General features: G+C 42.1%; 1 protein-coding gene across 1 annotated transcript in view; it reads left to right on the forward strand.

The window, feature by feature from the left end:
* The first annotated feature begins 506 nt into the window (after nucleotides 1–506).
* The window catches only part of asb7 (ankyrin repeat and SOCS box containing 7), a 16,333-nt gene continuing 522 nt past the window's right edge, over nucleotides 507–16,317 (forward strand). The window contains exons 1-5 of the mRNA XM_080729505.1: nucleotides 507–703; nucleotides 1,313–1,391; nucleotides 4,661–4,914; nucleotides 9,221–9,826; nucleotides 15,548–16,317. The exon at nucleotides 15,548–16,317 is cut by the window's right edge and continues 522 nt beyond it. Of these exons, the coding sequence (XP_080585631.1) occupies nucleotides 4,668–4,914; nucleotides 9,221–9,826; nucleotides 15,548–15,687 (993 nt within the window). The 5' untranslated portion in view covers nucleotides 507–703; nucleotides 1,313–1,391; nucleotides 4,661–4,667 and the 3' untranslated portion in view covers nucleotides 15,688–16,317. The remainder of the gene's footprint in view (nucleotides 704–1,312; nucleotides 1,392–4,660; nucleotides 4,915–9,220; nucleotides 9,827–15,547) is intronic.

The following is a 16,317-nucleotide window of genomic DNA, read 5'->3' on the forward strand; positions in this document are numbered from 1 at the left end:
CTCTACACCCCGTTCACTGATTGGTCGACCTGAACCGGTCTAGACGGGGTAAAGGACTTCACCGTGGGCCGTGACTATGATGGCCTGCACTTATTTTCTGACTTGAGGTGGAAAGCTTTCCACCTCAAATTTGCGGTGGATAGCTCTCCACCGTAGACTCTGATCCGGGCTTTACTGGTATATTATTTGTTCCCTCTCTTCATGTTCCTTGCTCTTTACTGTACTCTGTTCTTGTTTTTCTTTTATCTTTTTCTTATTTCTCTGTAACTTTGTAAATAACCTTATACACTGACTGCTGTGCTGCCTCTGGGCAACTGATTTTCCATCTATCTAGGGCTAGAAAAGAAAGTTCCTAGTTTCCGGAGATCACTTGGACGCAGCATGCTCCCTTCTGGCAGCTGATTGGCTAAACGCCCCGTGTGTGACTGCTGCCTGTGTCGTTGTCTTTCTACTTAACGTATTTCAACTAAGTCTTTTGTTTTATCACTGCGCCGGAGAAACGCTCTTTCTGCGCAGCGACCACAACTTTTTGTTTGTTTGTTGTCGAATCCACCTGTCGTGTGTCGCTGTGTTTCGTTTCTTGTTTTTTATCACGGCGACACAACAAAATAAAACTTGGTTCTAGCCAACGTTAGCTGAAGTTAGCTTGTTGGCTAGCAGTGTTTTGCTAACTAAACCAGGCAGCTGTCGACGTTTGCTCCAGGTAAGTTAGCGCTCATGCTGTTAGCATTCTGTCAATTTGATTCACTGCCCATGAGCCTTTTGTCTGTCTGCTGGTGTGTTTGCCCTGGCCAGCGTTACTTGACGTTACAATGTATTTTTGTATGGTGTGTGTGTGTGTGTTGTTAGCTAACGTTAGCAAAATAATGCCACTCCATTGTTCGTTGTCTGCTAAGCTAATCCAATCCAACAACGTCAGGTGAAATACTGGTTAATGTCAGCCACCATGCTGTGTATTGCAACCATAACAAGATACGTGATTGACATGAGTTATTTTGGTAATTGTGTCAAATGTTGGTCATTGTAGCGTTTAGCTAGCTAGATCTTGGAAAGCTAAATGTTTCTAATCACTAGCCTGTTTAATATAGGATTGTAATTGACAAATAACGTTATTCAACATTCTTCTTTTGTTAGTCATTGGTAGACATTCCTTCCAAGTGCTCACTGCTAACTCGACTCACTTGTTTTAACAATTGAGATGGTCTGTCAATAAATGGCTAGTGTTTTGATTTTCGACAAAGCAGCAGTTGTCCCCTGCTACATATTAATGACAACTGCTCTCTCTCACTCCAACTCCCACTCCCACTTTCAGGGTCAACCCTCTGCCATTTTAAGCTGTATAACTACATGTTTTCCTGAGATATGCTCAAGACATTTTTGCCTAACAAAAGGTAAATATGAACAATTATCGTCTACTTGTAATATTTGTTTAAGCTCTGCTGTCAGACTAGCCGCACAGCAGAGCAACCCCATTCCCTGAAGTTCAAATATGAGTGGTGTGTCCTGCTTGATTTGTTGTGTAAACTAATCACATAATATAATTAGCAGCACTAGTAGTGGAGTGGCACTAGCAGTTGTAAGTTGCAGATCATTTGGAGGCTCTGATGTTTTGACACTAAGAGGCCCCCTAGACGAGATGCGATTTTGCTTGATTATGAGATCAGAACTCGGAGCCGGGGGTTTATCGGTGTTCATTTCAAACGACAGCGATCCTCTGTCTTATATTCGGGCCCGGTATATCCCGCTGTGCCAAGTGAAATATCTGAGACCATTACAAATGAGCCAGATATCCTGGATGACCACCCCTAGCGATCTCGGGCCAGAGTTGATTGGGGAAAAAGTTTTATTTTATTTTTTCTGGCAGTTGATTGAATAAAGAAACAAGGCTCCAGCCTCGGTTCTCAAACTATGTGTCCCGACCCAACGTGGGGTCGCGGAAGGTGCCATGGGCTCGCACATTGACGACCATACTAGGCCTACTGTGTATAACGTCTATTTGCCCTTCAACTATAAAATATATATTGTTTTTTATGAGACACGCATTGTAATTAGGCTATGCTCGCAAATCCATTTTATTACCTTCTGTTTGCATATGCAATGAGTCCTGCAGTGCTGCCAATCTGTTGAAGGTGAAAATCATGGAGGTTTTTTAGCGAGGTGAAACGCCATCAAAAGCCACCTCGAAGATGCAGGTTGGAACTCACTTATATGGAGCTCAAATTAATCATTACATCATTGCGCGAAACTAGGCCAGATAAATAATTAGCACAACAGTTCCAGGTGGTGGTCCGCTCTCAAAAGTGTCCAAGCTTCTCATCATTGAGAATGCTTGCAGGTGTGCATGTTCAATATAGGAAATTGCCCATTACATCAAAGTGAGCCTTTCTCCGCACAAAAAAAGAAAGAGAGGTTTAAACTTGAACTCAGTCTGTGACTGTCCCACCTTAAGCGCCTTCAACCAACACTGTCAGAGTAGCACTTGTATAGGTCGATTTAGAACCCTTTTAATTTATTAATATATTAGGCTGAGTCGTGAACCTTTTTCATGTAATATCCATCTTCGCGTTCGTTGATAGCCAAAAAAGCAGATAGGCCTACAAGCTCACAATGCATGAGTATGATGACATTATATGAATAATAATGTGGCATATAGCATCAACCAGCATTTTAACGGCAACCAGCCAGACATTAAACAGACATGAGCTTAATCAGCTAATAGCAATTATGAATGTCCAAACCTGCGTGCAGTCGCAGAAAAAAAAAAAGTTTAACCTCTCGCTTTTTTTTACTGTCCCACCACCTCATCCAAGCATATAGAATAGGGACAGGCCTAGGTTCCTCAATATCATTTAGCTGGGGACCCCCTGGAACTCCCCAAGGACTGGCGGTCCTCTTTGAGGACCAATGAACAAACTGACAGCACGAGAGGCGCTAGTAAAAGTAAAAAAAAAAAAAGGAATGCAATGGAATGTCTCTGACTTTGAGTATTACATTATATGAATAATGTGGCATAGTAGCATCATCAACCACCATGATGATAGCCCAATATATTATCTTTTATAAATATAAAAAATATATATTATATATCCCCAAGTGTTGTCGTGGGGAAAGGCTTTCGTGAGGTGATAGAATAGGCCTACACTGCATGCCTTGTCGCCAAACGACTGCGCAGAAGAAAAAACGGGAAAAAAAGAACGCTATAGGCTATAACGTTTTTGAACAAGTGATTACAACATTTTAGGGAGAAAGTAGGCTAAAGTAAAAAGTAAGTAGGCTAATAATAATAATAAAAGTGTAGGCTATTCTATTGTGAGGTGACAGAATAGCCTACACTCTGCGCAGCATAAAAAAAAGGGAGGAGGTCAGGAGGATCTGGCTTCATATAATTTGAAGCAGTCCCGTGTGCTCATTCAGACGACAATAATTGTAAAGGATTCCTACCCGATGACCCGAGAATATCAAGCTTTTTTGATATTCTCGGGAGAGCTTCCGACGAGTCCCGAGGCCATAAAAATCCCATTAACATAATCCGATCGTGTCGGGGTACCGTACAAACCCAAGACCGAGTCCGGGGCCGACCGAACGATTTTCCCGGGGGATCATCCCGACAATCGGCCCCGGGGAATCGGCCCCGGGCTCGGCCCAGTGTGCACGGGCCTTAAAGGCCCATTCCCACTGGGCCAGATAAACTGATTTTTTTTTTTTTCTTCATTCAAGTGGATGATACTGATAAAAAATATCGGTCACAGATATATTCTTTTTATCAGTATTTTACCATCCACTTGAATGGAGAAATATATATTTTTATCTATTTATCTGTTCCAGTGGGAATGGGCTTTTAGACTGGCATGCAGAATAATGGAATGCATTAAGTTCTTAAAGTGATTAACATGATAAAATTACCTTATTGTTAACATTACTTTGGATGTGAAAATGTTTGTGCAGGATAATTTCAGCTGTCAGAAAATGTTACCATAACTGTGTAAGAAATGTTGCTCACTTTATATACCTTTCACATTAATGCATCTTCCTAGGTTTGCTTTCTGCTCAGTCATGTCTGAACTGCTGCAGCTATTTTAAAACACACCCTCAATTCAGGGCCAGGATTAAAAACCCATTTAGAACGGGTACACATTTTGTGTATCATTATTTTAGGCTTTAACTATTGAAAAATCACACTTGTGTGTGTGTGTGTGTGTGTGTGTGTGTGTGTGTGTGTGTGTGTGTGTGTGTGTGTGTGTGTGTGTGTGTGTGTGTGTGTGTGTGTGTGTGTGTGTGTGTGTGTGTGTGTGTGTGTGTGTGTGCGCGTGTGTGTGCAACAGCGCCCCTCCCTTAACATGTGTGGTCAGAAAAGGTTACTGCAGGCTACAGACAGACACGGAGACAGACAGACAGACAGACCCACACACACGGCCACGTATAGGAGCGTTGTGACCACCGCTCAAAAATAGCAGATATACAAGCTCACAGCGCGGCACCGAGTGCCGCGCTGCGAGCTCGTAGATCTGCTATTTTTGAAAAGTCGTGAACATTAGAATTTTGACCCGATTCTATAAGTGTCTTTTGAATCCTTCTAATTCTAGGCCTAAATGGGTTAACTTCACTGAAACTGGACTAAAGCAAAAAAATGTGTTCTTGGGCCTTCCTTCTTTCCAACCAGAGGATAGATGTGGACGAACCCTCCCCTAACGAAATGTGACAGGATGTTGAACCATCACTGCAGAAGGAACCCCGAGCTTCAAGAGGAGCTGCAGATCCAAGCTGCGGTGGCGGCGGGAGATGTGTACACAGTCAGGAGAATGCTGGAGCAGGGATACTCTCCTAAGATCCGCGATGCCAACGGCTGGACGTTGCTCCACTTCTCTGCTGCCAAAGGAAAAGAGAGATGTGTCCGGGTCTTTCTGGAGCATGGAGGTCAGTGCACGGGTTTGTGCTTCCACAGTGGGCTGCTTGAAGCAGCTTCGAAAAAGGCTCTGTTTGGATCGGCTGGATCTTTGAGGAACAGATATAAATACGTAGAAGGAGCGTACTGGAGCAAACACAGACTTTTAGAGCCTTTTTTATTAATACAGGGTGCAGGCAAGAGTCACTCTTGCCTGCACCCTGTATTAATAAAAAAGGTCTGCGTTTGCTCCAGTACGCTCCTTCTACACATTCAAGTCCTATTTCTGAGATGCACCGGACCGGCCTGAACTAGGCTAGAGGCGCGATGGATACTCCTCATGCTTAGATATAAATACGTATTGACCAACATGCAGACAAACCCCTGTTCTAGACCTTTCTGCAGAGAAAGACCAGTTGGCAGGTGCATGTGGATAGAAAGTAGTTCCTCAATGAAATGTTGTTCGCTCATTTGGAGCTTGGGTGGCGCAGTGGCTAAGTCCCTGGCTCCCTGCCCACCACCGCGGAAGTTGTTTGATCAAATCCACCGCTCGTGTATCCAGCTTTGTTCTGCATCAATGCCAACACAATTGGTGTTCGCATTCCTCCCTTCCCCCGAACACGTGGGCGATATTGGTCATTGCATGTACTCCCACAGGCTGGGTCGGCAACTGTCAGCGGGGAGTTTTGGGTGGGAGGAGTAGGGCGAAGACTCAACGTCTTCCCGGTGGGGGCTCCTCACTGGAAGGTGAGTCAGTAGGATGCAACAGCAGTGACAACTGACAACACAAATGTTTGGGGGAAGAATTACCGGTAATTGGCATAACGACTAAATTGGATGGTAAAAGGGGGTAAAAAATTATTGGCTACTCTAAATTTAGGGGAAGAAAAAGGTTTCAGTTGTTTACTTCATTGCTGAAATTTGACGGTTGGCAAGTTTATTTGGGTAGAAAATGGTTCTCAGTAAAACTTCCTTCACTTCCTTCTGCAGAATCTCACAGAGATGGACAGTTGGCTCATGAAATTGAATTGAAATGAAATGGTTAACAAGTTCTGTCATAATTATGCAAGTTGTTTTGGGGCTTTGCACACCACAAAGCAAATGCCATTGAGCTCAGTTATATTAGATGGCAGAAATCTCCGAAATTGGCATGTCACACTGACTGAAACTATCTGATGGCACTCTGGGAAAGAGGAAAATGTGGATTTTTGTATTTTGTGTGAGCTGACCCCTTTTATTCTAGGGTTCTTCTTTTTTGCACTAGAGGGCAGTGTTTTACCAGTCTGAAAGAGTGACAATTCTGTTCTCCTGTCAAGGTCCATACAGACAATCCCTGTGATGATTTCAGAACATAAAGTTAAGATGCATGTTATATACAGATCCATAAAAAAAACTTTTTTTAAACTTTCATTTATTCTAGATTCATTGTGCATGCAGTGAAATATTCAAAACCTTTTAGTTTTAGTTTTTTTATGGCAAACAGCTTATGAAAATCAAAAACCCATATCTCAAAATATTAGAATATTACATGCAACCAAGGATTTATAATACAGAAATGTCAAACTTCTGAAAGGTAATGTTAATGTATGCACTTGGTCTGGAATACTTTTGAACACATTTCTTCCTCGGTGGGGCGTGGCATTAAGGTGGTCAGCCTATGGTACTGCTGAGGTGTTATGGAAGCCCAGGTTTGCTTTGATAGAGGCCTTAAAGTGATAGTTCACCTATTTTTGACATGAAGCTGTGTGAAATACTTGCCATTAAAATAGTGGTTACAAATGTATTAATCCATTGCCAGAGTCCCGTGGTCAAAGTTCTGGTCAGTTTTAGATGAATATAAAGTAGTTCCGGTGATTTGGCAGGGGCTCATGGCCCAATCATTAAAAATAGATGAATCCACAAAACATTTGTCATTTGTATTGTTGACCTATTTCTACCAAATAGACCAACTTTCGTTCAACTTTGACCCCTCTGTCAAATGGTACTATTTTTTGTGTCCAGTATCACTACGCCGCTGCAACGTATTTCCCCAAAACAAGGTGCTTTGCAGTCAGCTGATCAGAACGAAACCTCGCTCTATATGGTAGAAATAGGCCAACAATACAAATGACGCTAGTTTTGTGAATTAATTTATTTTCAATGATTGGGCCACGCCAAATGGCCCCCACCCCATTGGAACTACTTAATATTCATCTAAAACTGACCAGAACTCTGACCACGGGACTCTGGTAATCAATTAATACATTTTTAACCACTGTTTTAACTCATCTAGTGCCATTCGCGAGATGTCTCGCGAAATGTACTCGAGTATCTGTAGTGCCATTCACGGGATATCTCGGGAAAAGTAATAGATTACTGTAACAGCGAGTACATTACCGAGAAGAATGACCGGCGGTCCGGAGACAAAATCCGTCGCTGATTTCGCATCATCACGGCTCCACGAGCACAAAATAGTCCCATCCATAACATTGAGGTGGACGGGGGATCTCATCTTTAATGTCCATTATCTCAAAACTACACTTTAGAAGCTAGGATGGAGGCAGATGCTCGCTTATGTTACACAGTTATAAAAGCTCCCGGTCGGCCATTACACAACTCCACGTGGACACGGATCGGTTCCGGCGCACGATCCGATGACGTCAGACCGGAAGTGATTGCGCGGTGGACTTCTGGCCTTCAAAATAAGACAACGCAAGTGAATGGGACCTGAAGGAGGCACTTTGGACATTATAATCCGTTAATGTCTGGGGCTCTGAATGAGTTAATGGCAAGTATTTCACACAGCTTTATGTCAAAAATAGGTGAACTATCACTTTAAGCTCATCTGTAGTGTGTTTGTTGAGTCTAGTGTCTCATCTTCCTCTTGACAACACAACACAGATTCTCTGTGGGGTTCAGGTCTGGCTGGTCAGTTGACCCCAGTAATACCTGGGGACTTTAGAGTACTTTGTGCTTCTGTCTGTTAACCCATTTAGGCCTAGAATTATTGAATGCTTTAACCAGTGAAAAATAGCAGATATACAAGCTAGATCTGCTATTTTTGAAAAAGTCGTGAAAATGTGTGCAAATCTTTGAATATATGTATTTTTTAAAGCGAACGTTTGTAACTCAAATTTTGCTTCTGGGTGGTCCCTGGAACAAAATATTTTGAAACGGGGGTCCGTGGCCAAATAGATATCATTTTGGGGGTCCTTCACATGAAAAGGTTTGAGCACCACTGACATAGTAGTCTCTCGAGAACATACTAACTGAGCTCCAGTTAAGTGAAAAGGACCTTTTCTTTGACGATGGCTGGCCAGATTGCTGACAATAGAAACATAGGTTTTTTCCAAAAATCTTAGAAGGATTCAAAAGACACTTATAGAATCGGGTCAAAATTCTAATTTTCACGATTTTTCAAAAATAGCAGATCTACAAGCTCGCAGCGCGGCACTCGGTGCCGCGCTGTGAGCTTGTATATCTGCTATTTTTTTATATTTAAAGCATACAATATTGCGTCGTAATGTGTTCAGGCCTAAATGGGTTAACAATTTCCTTTAGCGAGGAGCACTTGGCACCTGCCCACAAAGCCAAAACTATTAGTAACTGGTGTACAGACCATGGTATTACTGGGCTTAACCTGACCAGCCAACTGGCCTATCCTGAACCCCACAGAGAATCTGTGTTGTGTTCTCAAGAGGAAGATGAGAGACACTAGATTCAGACTAGACTATCAAAGCAAACCTGGGCTTCCATAACTCGGCACCAAATGCTGACCACCTTCATGCCACGCCCCATTGATGAAGACATTTGTTCAAAAGTATTCCAGACCAAGTACTGAGTGCATAAATTAACATAACCTTTCAGAAGTTTGACATTTCTGTTTTATAAATCCTTGCTCACGTGTAATATTCTAATATTATGGATTCAATGTTGCATAACAAGTTTACAGGTGTAAAAGAGTGGGAGAAATGTTCTGTAGCCTACAAACTAGCCAAAAACATTTTTTTCAATCAAATGGGGTTATTGAAAAATATATCATCCATAGAATAATCACCAAGAAAATAATCTATATTTGCAGCCAGTACAGTGCACGCAGTAGTGCATAATGACATCCAGAGGGCACACTATATCAGGATATCAAGTTTGATGACTTTAAAAAAAGGTTATTGACAGCAGTATGAAGTTGACCTGTAATCTTAATATCACACTATAAATAAGCTATGATTAAAAATGTTAAACTTATCATGAGAGAATATCGGATCTTAGATGCTGTTCAATCATGTTTCAACCTTTCATGAATCCTCAATTTGGTCTCCCCGTAATTCTTTTTGACACAACCTCCTCATCTCCTTACAGCTGACCCTACAGTGAAGGACTTCATAGGCGGCTTCACAGCGCTCCACTACGCCGCCATGCACGGCAGAGCCCGCATCGCCCGGCTCATGTTGGAGTCGGAGTTCCGCGGCGACATCATCAACGCCAAGAGCAACGACGGCTGGACTCCCCTTCACGTGGCGGCCCACTACGGCAGAGATTCCTTCGTCCGTCTGCTCCTGGAATTCCGGGCAGAGGTGGACCCCCTGAGCGACAAAGGGACCACCCCGCTGCAGCTCGCCATAATCCGCGAGCGCTCGAGCTGCGTGCGGATCCTACTGGACCACAGCGCAAACATTGACATTCAGAATGGCTTCCTGCTGCGGTACGCCGTCATTAAAGGCAACCATTCGTACTGCCGCATGTTTCTGCAGAGGGGAGCGGACACCAACCTGGGGCGTCTGGAGGACGGTCAGACGCCACTGCACCTGTCCGCCCTCAGGGATGACGTGCAGTGCGCCCAGATGCTCTACACATACGGGGCAGACACCACCACTAGGAACTATGAGGGCCAGACGCCACTGGCCGTCTCTGTTAGCATGTCGGGGATCAGCCGGCCCTGTCTGGACTTTCTACAGGAAGTCACCAGTAAGTCTAATCAAACACACCTATGTGACAACTGTGTGACTAGGATCGCATTTAACCTAGATGGTTCGCTTGTTTCTACTTATTGTGCACATTTCAATTGATTGCTCTAAATATCAAAAGTAGTAGAGCTATATCTAAGTGTTAAAGGTATTTTTCATGTTATTACGGCGTAGGGCTGGGCAATTAACCCGAAAATACATTGAAAGCCAATATTATGAACCAATAAGACTTAATCTTGCTTTAAAAAGAATAACAATTTTATTGTTTTCTTGTGTGTGTGTGTGTGTCTATGTATGTGTACTGTGTATATACACACACACATATATATATATATATATACATATACATTTCTTGTATATCAACACGAAAAAAACGATCGGACCAAATTGATTAGTCTGATTATCCACTTAAAGTAGCGGAAATAGCTGATCTACAAGCTCTCAGCGTATTGCATGGGAATGTGTTGTGTAAGCATGTAGATCTGCCATTTCCACATAACAAAAACTTGAATTAATCATGATATTGATTTGAAGCCATGTCGCCCAGCACCAACTTCGCATCTTTGTCCCTGGTGTATTCTGACGTTCCAAGGAGTAGTCGTGCATAGAACGTACAGGGGAGACGGAAGGCAGGAGAAATATAAATGCATACAGTAGACCTCATGCCTAGCCCTGAATACATGACTCTCATATACATGAGAGTCATGCTCGAACTTTAACATGAGGACCAGTGGGTAATCGAGCCCTCAACGGTTTGCGCTAGGAACATCAGATTTCAAAAATAAAGTGCTTACCCAAGCCAACTCTGCTAACGATTTGACGCCGCACAACGTTCATTACACGCCGCTCCCCGGTTGTTGAGTAAAAAGCATTTTTGTCCGAAATTATTTTGTTTTCCATTGGACATCCGGGTCATTTCCTCGCTTACCCCCAAAGTGCGCAACTGCGCCCTCTATCGGCTGTAACTGAATCTAAACACATTGTCTTGTAGTGCACGCCCTGCGGCCGAACATCTTCTCACTTGTTGACTTGACTACTTGAGAGAGACACATGAGCGCAAACACCGGAGGAGAAGGGAAAAGAATCAAGAAGCTAAGAATTATAACAAGTGAAGCTGTGAAAACCTACCTGTTACAGCGAAATACACCTACCAAGCATGTGGGGGCGCTGTGGCACAAGTGAGGCGCAGGTTGGATCATCATTTGGGATAAGCGAGGAAGTCCAATGGAAAACAAAATAATTTCGGACAAAAATGCTTTTTACTCAACAACCGGGGAGCGGCGTGTAATGAACGTTGTGCGGCGTCAAATCGTTAGCAGAGTTGGCTTGGGTAAGCACTTTATTTTTGAAATCTGATGTTCCTAGCGCAAACCGTTGAGGGCTCGATTACCCACTGGTCCTCATGTTAAAGTTCGAGCATGACTCTCATGTATATGAGAGTCATGTATTCAGGGCTACCTCATGCCTAACCTACCTAATTATTATGACTACTACGGTTTCTTTCCATCTCTCCTGAGCTCCTTTCACATACACACACACACACACACACACACACCTTAAATTAGAGCAGAGCGACAAAAGGCAATCTGAAATGGACAATTTAAGACCTGTAGTTAAGCTTAAAGGACCAGGTCACCTCTGGGACAACCAGGTCTTATTTTATTGTTGTGTGGGACACGATCAACACAATCCTGAATATTTTTTGTGTTCAATCTGTGTTTTTAGATATGTTAGTATTTCAGCATGCTACAACTGGTCATATGATGCATCTTGCATCATATGACCAGTTGTAGCATGCTGAAATCGGCTGAAATACTAAAATATCTAAAAACACAGATTGAACACAAAAATTAACTCAGAATTGTGTTGATCAACAATAAAATAAGATCTGGTTGTCCCAGAGGTGACCTGGTCCTTTAATATATAGTATCCCCCTAAAGTGTATACATCCCTCCTATGTGAAGCATATATATATATATATATATATATATATATATATATATATAATATATATATAATATAATATAATATTATATATATATATATATATATATATATATATATATATATTCTCATATGGAAGATCCTTCCCCTGGAACTCTTTGGTGTAGTAGTAGAAAAGAGTTCCAATTTCGGTACAAAAGTGATAGATCTCTAACTGTAAGTTGAGAGGAGAAGAAACCTCAGAAATACACAGAGGGAAAGAGGAAACTTTGCCAACAAAAGTTATAACGACCAGTTGTTCCGTCGCCGAACAATCAATGGGGAGGGAATGGGGGGCACATTACCTGAAGCAGTAATGATTTTGGATGAACAATGGCTGCATTCCTCTCCTACCCCCTGAACTTTGATATCAAAGAGCGCTGGTCCGTTTCAGACAACCCCATTCAATGATGATCAGCCAGATCGTATGTCTGCTCGGTTATTGATTACAGAACTACCTCAGTGGATTAAACTCATCTGCCTCAGTCATGAAAGACTATCTCACACAGGATGACTGGCATCCAACTCTTTTGAAGGCTCACTCAAGACGTATCAGTGTTACTTCTTGTGCCCCTTAGGTTTTCTTTCTCATATAGGGCACCGAGATCAGAAATGTAACGTAACTTTATGAGATGAGGCCAAATGTCACACCGAACGAAATCAACAAATAAAGTTCAAATAATGCTAATCTAAATTTTATGCAAGACTTGGCCCTTAAATGTTTTTACACTTCAACTTAGACTGCATTTCAGAGTGAACAAGCTCAGTCAGTTTTAGAACTTGCTATCTTTGACACACAACCCAGCTGTACGGCGAAGTACAACTGGAGCTAGGGAGGACTGGGGAGCTTCTTTCACACTGTTGCTTTTCTAGGGGAATATATCGTCAATCGGCGAATTTTGGGCAGATGATGGACGATATAGGAATATTTTGGCATGTCGCCCAACCTTGGTCATATTACACAGCGGATAGTTTTTTTGCTCTTCATTTTTAGATGATTGCATGATTGATTGATTTATTAGCAGTTTGCAACTTTGCATAGCAAAAGCACAGGACAGTACAGTTTGGATGCAAGGTCTACAAATAGGATTTAAACCCAAGAAAGCACTATCTATGGCTTGTTTACATTGTGGTCCTTTGTACATCACAGATTGTTTTCTTTCTCTTCATTTTTAGATTATTTATACAGGTTTTACTGAAATATAAATAAATAAATATATATATATATATATATATAGTGCTGTACAATCGTTTTAGCCACTTTGAGAAAATGCTGTACAATCCATGACCTAAAGTAAATATATTTTTCCGCCTTTTATTGATAATGCACAGTAGAGAGAGTCTGAAAACCGGGCGGGAGACGGGGAGTGACAAGCAGCAAAGGTCTTCGGGCTTGGGATCCAAACCCACAAATCTCTTTCAGGCTGCATTAGAGAGCCTATGTGATATACACCTTAATCGCTTGGCCAGTAGCTCCCCAATTAATTGACCCTTTATACTCCCTTTTCTCCCAAATATATTTTGTTGTCATTGGCATTTCTATGTGTTGTCACTGCTGTTGTATACAACCTGCCAGTGAGGAGGATGTAGAAACGTACATCATCCAATTCACCAAACGAGTCTATAGCCACAGCAGAATAAGCTATTTGGGGCAGAGAGGAGTTTGGCAAATTTTTCATGGGCACACCCCACAATATACTCGACTAGACCAAAGATTTTTAACCCATTTAGGCCTGAACACATTATGACGCAATATTTTATGCTTTAAATATAAAAAAATAGCAGATATACAAGCTCACAGCGCGGCACCGAGTGCCGCGCTGCGAGCTTGTAGATCTGCTATTTTTGAAAAATCGTGAAAATTTGAATTTTGACCCGATTATATAAGTGTCTTTTGAATCCTTCTGATTATATAAGTGTCTTTTGAATCCTTCTAAGATTTTTGGGGGAAAAAAACTATGTTTCTATGTCAGCAATCTGGCCAGCCATCGTCAAAGAAAAGGTCCTTTTCACTTAACTGGAGCTCAGTTAGTCTGTTCTTGAGAGACTACTATGTCAGTGGTGCTCAAACCTTTTCATGTGAAGGACCCCCAAAATGATATTTATTTGGCCACAGACCCCCATTTCAAAATATCTAGTTCCAGGGACCACCCAGAAGCAAAATTTGAGTTACAAACGTTCGCTTTGAAAATACATATATTCAAAGATTTGCACACGTTTCCACGACTTTTTCAAAAATAGCAGATCTACAAGCTCGCAGCGCGGCACTCGGTGCCGTGCTGTGAGCTTGTATATCTGCTATTTTTCACTGGTTAAAGCATTCAATAATCCTAGGCCTAAATGGGTTAATACACAGTAACAAGATATGGCATTCTGGTTGGAGCCACTAGAGTGCGACATGGTACACAAAGCCTACAAATAGCCTCCTAAAGTGGGTCTGACGGCAAATCTCGCGAATGTCCTGTTTACTGGTTCTAGATCCCGCGAGAGTGTGTTACTGAGACAGAGACGGGTCGATAATAAAGTTGATTTTCTCCTTATTTGTATCGCTGAAAAATGCCATTCTAGTATGAAAATGTTGGGAATATTATGTGGCTTGTGATGATCGGGTCCAGTATATAGTTCAGTGACCATGGAGCTAAAGAATGATTCAGAAGCTGTGCTCACATTCACTCTCCCATTGGAAATGAATAGACTCCAAACCTGCTTCCGCCTCCTAAAAAGGTGTCCAGTCCACCTACGTCACGTGGATACAGGAAGTAAACCAGACTAGAGCAATGCCGTGTGTTGCTATTTCCGTCTTGGGCTATACTGCTCATCCCACAAATGCATTTTCCTCAGAAGCGGGGCAGTATTTAAGGGGGGGTGTATGCTTTCCGAAAGTATAAAAGTTATTGCCAAGAAGCTATGTACAGACGCATAATCTACTGTACACGTATTTCTGAACGTATTGGAACACATGCATACTTTCATACATAGGACAGCATGTACGTGTGTCATATTAGCACGTGTACTATGAATTGTTGGGGAAAGACTATAGCTGTCGAGCAGTGTCACCTGGAGCACTATGAGTGGAGAAGCGGGGCTCTGGTGACAGTAGACAGGCCCGCAGCTGTGTCGTGGCGGGCTCTTTGTTGTGGTTTCCCAAGCTGGCTGTGGTCGTGGGTGTTTCCCATGGTTGAGGGAGGAAGAGAAATATCCACAGCAAAAGGAGTCACTTTACCACTGTCAGACTGATAACACCTACCATATTCACTTCCTGGAACCAAAGGGGATTTTTCCCCAGCTGTTTGCATGCAGCAGATAACAGCATGATGCTACCTTGCGACCTTGATAGCAGAGTAAGACTTCAGGGAGTTTTTTTTTACTTAAAAAAAACTGTACAGAGACGGGAAGACGGCCTATGAAAATACGTCTTTTGGGGGGCGGGGGGTAAATTGTTTTATTTAGATAGTAGGATCATAGAAACAAGAACCCGAGAAGCAGATAGGAGGAAGGATGTGCAACGTAGTTCTCTCCCTCTTGAATAAACCAGGGACTCTGCACCATCTGGCCAGCCCACAAGCTATTAAAATGAATTATTTTAAATATTTACCACCTGATGCTATCGATAAAAATGAGAAATTACTCCTTCATAATTTCGGCACAGATTCATGTACAGTATAGCACAGTCTTAACTGATCAAAATGTGGAATGTGTAATCTATGAGTATAACATTTATTTTGGTACTCTCTTTCAGGACAACCTAGGACTCTTCAAGACTTATGTCGGATACAAATCCGCCACTGCATCGGCCTTCAAAGTTTAAAGTTCCTGGAGGATCTACCTATTGCTAAGGTTATGAAGGACTACCTAAAACACAAGTTCGACAACGTGTGATGGCAGCAGTTGCACCCAGAATAAGCCAATTGAGAAAACTCTGGTTTCATTCAAGACTATGCAATCACTGTGTTACTTTGCCAGGAGGAAAGGTACACGGTTTTGTTTGGTACATCCCTAAAGATGTTCGTCAAGTTCAAGACATTGACTGGAGTTCAGTTTTAAATTCATTGTGTTAGCCTTTTTGTACTGGAGCAGTTTGCTGAGGAGTGGAACTCATTCTGTCTCTTAGCCTTTTCAGTCATGTTTGATCAGCGATTGGTGTAATTATGCAGTAGTTGTGCCCATTGTGAGGGTAAAAACAAAATCTTACTACAGAGGATTATTTTTTTTTTCTTTTTTTTTAACCATCCAAATCCAATCCATGATGTTTCTTAGCATGGTGTGGCCCTTGATGGAGCACATAGTCATGTGCATGTGCATATATGCCAATGAGTATTTATATTTTCCCCTCTTTCCTCATTTGCTGTGATATCAACCCTTGATTCATAGCAACATGATTGAGGGAAGAGTTAGCAATTATGTTTTATTTTTTTACAGAGTTCTAAAAGCCTGTGCCTGTCAGTAATTTGGGAAATTTCAGTCTTACGATGGTGACTTTTTTTTTCTCTGTCAACCTCTGACAGAAAA

This window comes from Nannobrachium achirus, assembly GCF_963921795.1.
Source record: "Nannobrachium achirus genome assembly, chromosome: 7".
Taxonomy (NCBI): domain Eukaryota; kingdom Metazoa; phylum Chordata; class Actinopteri; order Myctophiformes; family Myctophidae; genus Nannobrachium; species Nannobrachium achirus.